General features: G+C 37.0%; 1 protein-coding gene across 1 annotated transcript in view; it reads right to left on the bottom strand.

Moving 5' to 3' along the window:
- LOC107094479 (G-protein coupled receptor family C group 6 member A-like) overlaps positions 1 to 5503 on the bottom strand; it is an 8819-nt gene extending 3316 nt beyond the window's left edge. The window contains 5 exon segments of the mRNA XM_015390080.1: positions 622 to 1170; positions 1173 to 1370; positions 4664 to 4785; positions 5068 to 5234; positions 5334 to 5503. Coding sequence (XP_015245566.1) covers positions 622 to 1170; positions 1173 to 1370; positions 4664 to 4785; positions 5068 to 5234; positions 5334 to 5491 — 1194 coding nt within the window. The 5' untranslated portion in view covers positions 5492 to 5503.
- Positions 5504 to 6527: the final 1024 nt, after the last annotated feature.

Genomic DNA, 6527 nt, shown 5'->3' with positions numbered 1-6527 from the left:
CTCACCATATAATTACTGGATCGAATTTTTCACATAGAATAACACAAAGTACATGGGGATGTTAATATGAAATACTATAAAGCAGAGGCCTTCAACAGGGGGTCCGCGACCCCTAGGGGGTCCGCAGAGGTACTGCACGGGGGTCGCGAAAGTCTTGGTTGATTACTTTTTTTATATTCCCGCCTGCAATTTTTTGCACTAATTAAAATGTCTTTAAATACACATTAACATGAATTCAACACACTGTAGTAAACTGATAAGTGGAGCCAGAAGATGTCTTTCAGTCATCAATACACACATTCAGCAACATACAGGAGCTCTTTCAAGAGCAACAACACCTGTCCCATGAACCAGGAATCAGAATCAGAAATACTTTAATAATCCCAGGGAGAAATTACTTTCGTTACATGACTCCATCTGTAATAGAGTGACTATAGGACCAGTTTGATATAGCACAATTTCATACAATATATATAATTAGGGGGTCCCCGCTCCATCTTGCAATCAGTTTGGGGGTCCTTGGCTTTGAAAACGTTGAAGACCCCTGTTATAAAGCATTTCATTGAGTATTTCTGGAATGCATTTTGAGTAATGAATGCCTATGTGTGTTTTTATGCATACCTCCCTGGGTTGTAATGTGGATGTGTTACACTCCTTGTTGATGCAGAGGGATTTAATAGTCTGAGAAATTGCATTGACTGCCAGCTTGATACTGAACACAGCATACGGACTTGTCCTCTTGATTAATCTGTTGATAGGGTTCTCAGTTTTATCCAAAAAGTCCCTCAAAAAGGAGTTGTTTTTGTATAGATCTGGGTCTAGATCAAGATTCCTGAGAAACTGTTCAAACTTGGATGTTTTTCCAGATTTAAGAGTTATCCCAAAGACAGTTCCAACATCCTCTAAAGTCCATTTTTCAGTATCAAGACTTTCAGCAGATTGTGACCAGTTATCACTGGCTACCCAAACTTTGTTTCTGCCTCTTTTATCTTTAAGAACACTGTTAAAAAGGTCCTCCATATGTTTAGATTTGGCAAAGGACACAATGACAGAGACATCTCCATTTTCAGTGATGTTTTGAACTGTTTCTTTTATGGAGTCTTCAAGATTTTCGTCAACAAGAAACTCTGGCAGAAAATTAACGTAAGCAAAGCAGATGTTGTTTTTTTTTTTGCATGATGCCGGAGACGTTCAACAGCGTAGCGGCCGTATTCACCATCTGTTGCTATGACACCAACCCAATTCCAGTTACGATTCTTCAGAATCTCAATAATGGCATGTGCTTGGTGATCGTCCTTTGGCACGGTTCTCAGAAAACTTGGGAAGCGAGTTTTATCACTCAGACGGCCAGATGTAGAACCATAACTTATCTGTTGAAATATTTAAAAAATACTGTTAAAGCCCGATCAAAGAAAAAACAAAACAAGCATCAAGTCATTAACATGCATTTTCTGACCAGGGATATTATGCACCCTTTTGCTCCCAAAGCAGGGAAGACTCTTCAAGGCATAATTTCCTAACTCCCTGAAGCTATGCTGTCTTTTTAGGAACCAAGATTTTAGTTGCAGATCCTACAAGTCCTGCAATTTACAATAACCACCTGTTTTTGTCATTGCAGTTGTTCAATATAACAAAAGCTGTGCTCTATATTTAACCCATTCTTCAGGGGGCAGTGATGAGGTAGTACATTTTTTTTCTGTAGGGATAACCAGGCAGCTTGAATCTGAAAAACCCTAAAACTACAGGGTACACTCAATAAAAAAAAATCAGTGGGAGCAATATCACAGTATATTTTCGAAATAAATCACTGTAGACAAACATGACTTTCAGAAGTTCTTGGTAACAATTTAAAGAAAAATATTTATACATCTTTTATTTTCCAGAAATCATTTATAGTACACATCAAAATGGCTGCACAGTCCTTCTTTATCTTTAAAGGAGCAGTAAGATGGAATATGGTATGATGTCACACATCATCTTTCTGTGTTGTTCTACAGCCTCTTGTTTACAAGCTGGGCAGGCGAAGAGTGCATGTAGCTGATTCTCTGACTTCGGCGCACTTTGGCTTCTCAAGCTACTCAAACATTTACCATAAAAAGTGTGTTTGTGATTATTGCATCTACTGAAGGACTTTAAACTTCTGAAAAATATGTCTTTCCACCTTAGGCATGAAATCCAAAACATTATTTTGAGCTTCTTTGTTACTTAGTTTGTTTTAGATTCAACCCCATAGCGGGATAATTTAATACCTGTATAACTTCCCATAAAAATTCAAAAAATATCCACTGGACTTGGTTTCCAAGATTTGAAGATGTTTCGCCACCTCTCCAGGAAGCTTTCTCAATTCAAATGGAAAATTAGATCAGGTTTTTCTTCGTATTCTGCTTCTCCTTTGCATCAAATTCAAACAACATTAGTCATATATTTGTTATCATTATCAAAAAAATGTAAGTGTCCCAAGTAAACGGGTCAAATAAATGACAACATTTAATCAAGTTACAATTCACTTTAAGCCATTAAAACAAACAAGAGGGAAGGAAAATACACAATTGATATGTAATATATTAAGCACTGGGAACAAATATCATCAGACTGAGATTAACAGATCTGTTAGCTGAGAAGAATAAATGAAGGATCGGATAAGCTTAATATGCCTGTGTAAATTCTCAGCCATCCAGGTCATGACATCTACAAAACAGGCTTAAATCAGAGGCAACCAGACTTTTTATAATTTTTTCAGAAAGATATTTTGAAACCTATGTGCAATTACTATTTGATGCCCTTTACAATAACCTGTTTCTTTGTATTTGACGCCCAGTGCAATAACTATAACTATAAATATAAATATCAATCTATATAAATACCCATGTAAACACCCTGTGCCACAACCCTGTATGATGTTCCTACTATAAAAAAAAAAAAAGCTGTTATATGTGGACGCACCGTATATACTGTATTTATCCCATGCACATTTTTCTTCCTTTGGCACCTTCTTATTTGAGCTGATGTAACGAGTACATTTCTCCAATGTGAGATCAATAAAGTCAATCAATCAATTATTCAGGAGTCTCTTTCTGTTCTGTTTGGTCACAAACCTCTATCTATAGCTGGAGCTCTGATGTTTTTAGGCAGCATTTCAGCCATCCTCCTGTTCACATTTTAAGTCAGACGGAAAGCAAATATACACCTCTTGTCCCTCTAGGTTGTTGTCTGGTCCATGATGAGTGTGCTTATGTAATTTCTTTGGCATGAGTCCCAGGAACGAAGTGAAGGTGTTTGAAAATGAAAACATGGTCTCCTTTACCCCTCTTTCAAACCATCTCTCCCTTCTTTCCAAAATCTGAGAAATGTGTTTACCTCACTCTTGAGGTAATTTTTGTAATTACTGTTTGGCTTCTTCAATAAGAGTCCAAACAGTGCTGCACTAGACCGCTCAGCTTTAGTTTTAGTGTTCTGTCTTGGGGATGAACCAGTGTTTGTCCGAGTCTGTTGTTGGGGTTTGAACAACTGGTATGTTAGTTTAGATAAAATCTTTTTTTTTAGTTTCTCAGAAACTCCTGACATATATGGAATGACAATGTTTTTGTGTCTCTTTGTTTTCCCCTCTGCGTTAGAAACACTGTTGCTCTTCCTGCTGTTTTGGATTTTTTTGGCCAACTTAAATACCCAGCTTAGATAAGCACATACTTCAAGTAATTTCCTGATATGTTTGTGTTCAATTCTTTTCTCCTCTACAATTGAGGGAATATTGTCAGCCTAGAAACTCAGAGTTCTGATAACAGAAGGTTTGGGTTCCAGTGGCTGATGCAAGACGAAATACAGATTTGCATTTGCAAAGTAAAGACCCCAGATTCCATACTCCTGAAGTGCCCCCCACACAACACCACAAGATCGTTTTCAAATACCAATGTGGTCGAGTTGGGCAAACTCCCATAAATCCTCTAGCACCCTGCACAGGGTATAGAGATGGTCTAGCTTTCCACGACCAGGACAAAAAAAACCCACACTGCTCATCCTGAAGCCACAGTTAAACAATCAGACAAACTCTCCTCTCCAGGTCTATGCCCACAAGTCAGGCTCCAAGCATCTAGTCTCTGCTTCCATTGAGAAGATCCTCAAAGTATTCCTTCTACCGTCAAAACATCTTCTCAGTCAACATTAGCAGTTCCTCTCTCCCACTAAAAACAGTGTCCACCGTCTATTGCATAGTGTTGACTTAAGGCAAAAAACTACTATTTTGGCCCACACATTGCCTGCCCCTATAGTTTTTTTTTTTTTTTTAAGTAAAACATCACTTTAAAAGTCTGATGATAAGTCTGTGACCAAGGACATATGAGGTGGGTGTGGGACTCAATTTAAGATTGATATATCATCAGATTGATATCACACCAGGGCTCCCCAAGCTCCCAAAAACCAGTGTGAAATATTTTTTCCTCTATAAAATTCAAATTTAATGCCAAAGAGGGTTTGTGGCACCTGTGAGTGGTCATATTCTTAGGCCTGATGATTATTCTATTGAAAATATAAGCATCTAGGGTCGCTTTTGACCATAAAAGATTGAATAAAAAGTAATATTGTGCCTTCAAAGGAAGAAAAAACTCTCTTACAATAGCTGAAATAAATATGAATAAATGTAAGTAGGAATGCCTATTATACACCATACCTGAGGAATTTGCTCCAGATTGAGATGCCTTGTAACTGCTATGGATATTTCTGAATAGTAATCCCCTATGACGGCCATCACTGGTGGTGGGGGTTGATGTTTACAATCTGTGTCTGAATTTGCTGTAGAAACATTAGACAGCATTTATTTTATCCGTTGTATGATATTAGATATAAAGAAAAAAATCTATATTAAATAAAACACTAGTAGGTAAGACCATAAAAGAAAGCACTGTTAGGATTATACGACCCAAAATTTTATACAATACTTCTTTTTTCATAAACACTTTAAATAAATATTTATTTTGTTTTAACATTTTACAAAGTGTAAAATAAACAAAGACAACTATTGTAAACCTAGACTAGACTCTAAACACAGTAGTTTCTTGATTTGAGAGCGTTTACGGTTCATTTTCATGAAGAGCAGAGAGTTTTTCAAAGCTGTGGTAACATCAGCGCAGGAGTCCACGATGTGATATCCCAGAGTGATGTTTCCCAACTCTCCACTCTGGTTTATCTCCTCTATAGCGTGAATCATAATCAGAGACTGGGCCAGCCGGCTGTCACTGAACCTGATTTTAAAAAATACAGCACGTTACTTATAGTTTGCACATTTTCGCTCAGACCTGTTGTTAGAGTCCAACAGCAATTTTAGGGAAATAAAGAAATACCTGTCACACTCTCCTTTATCGTTTACACTTTCATGTATTGGAAACAATCCTCCAATGATGATGTCCCCCGTAGACTTGGCTTCCTGTAAGGCTTCATTGCAAAGAATTTGAAGTGAAAGAGCTGCAAAAAGTTGCAAAAATATTAAGAGAGGTTTCATCCTCACTAGTCGATTCACTTGTGTTGTACCTAACATTTCACCAAGCTCACTGAAATCTCAGTTTTTTGTGTCTCTGTGATCTGACAGCCAAACACTGAAGTTAGATACTTCCTTTACTTTAAATACATCCTGAAAAAAAATGTTTGGCATATTTGTCAGGTATAAAGATGGCTATCACTCTCCATGGAGCGTGTGGAATGTACAAAAAAAAAAACTATATATATTTACATGTTTCAGTTTTTTTTTTTTTTGCATTGCAAACAATACTCTGCAACTCTTCTTCTTTTGCATTCACACATTAAAGAAAATATTTAAAATAAATACAAACTTTATATTCTTTTTTTTTTTTTTTATCTCCCTCCACTTTGTGAATAAGATAACTGTCAGTCTGATATGTTTCAGCTAAATGCTGTCACCAGACCTAAGCCTGGGAGGTAAATAAAGGTAGGGGATTCCCTAAGAGAAGGAAGGGATTCCAATTAAAGCAGATAGTCTGTTATGTAACTGATTATCTTTTGTCTTTTATCTTTTTTCAAACTAACCTTGTCTTGGGTTAATAAGCTAAGTATAAACCGGGTGGACATGATATGTTAGATAGTTTGCAAAAGTATGCATTTGGAAAGTATCTCAGGGTTTTTTTAAGGTACTACATCAATAAGAAAGGTATGAGATGTTATGTAAAGATGTAGGATTGGCTCTAAATTTGCCACTCTGGTACTTTAAAACAATAAACCGGTATAAAAAATTAAACAGGTGAAAGACAGCAAGTATAAATGAACACTGTCATGCCAACATAAAAGTTACAGCAGCACGTTTCTCATGAGAAACCTTTGGGAAGCTACAGTGTAGTACCTTTAATTTGTTGATGCTCAAATAAACAACATTTTCCTTTGTAGTATGTAGTTTTCATGGTAATAATGCACAGCATGTTTTTACAATCTCACTGTTGGGATCTGGAGATCTGCCACCTGTCTCCAGCAGAGAGCGCTATGGGTCTCCTGAGCTGGAGCCTCCTGCACACCTGAAGATCATCAGC

Source organism: Cyprinodon variegatus, unplaced genomic scaffold, assembly GCF_000732505.1.
Source record: "Cyprinodon variegatus isolate N-32 unplaced genomic scaffold, C_variegatus-1.0 Scaffold485, whole genome shotgun sequence".
NCBI classification, from domain to species: Eukaryota; Metazoa; Chordata; class Actinopteri; order Cyprinodontiformes; family Cyprinodontidae; genus Cyprinodon; species Cyprinodon variegatus.
The sequence above is the reverse complement of the archived record's forward strand: the minus strand, read 5'-3'. Positions and strand labels throughout refer to the sequence as shown.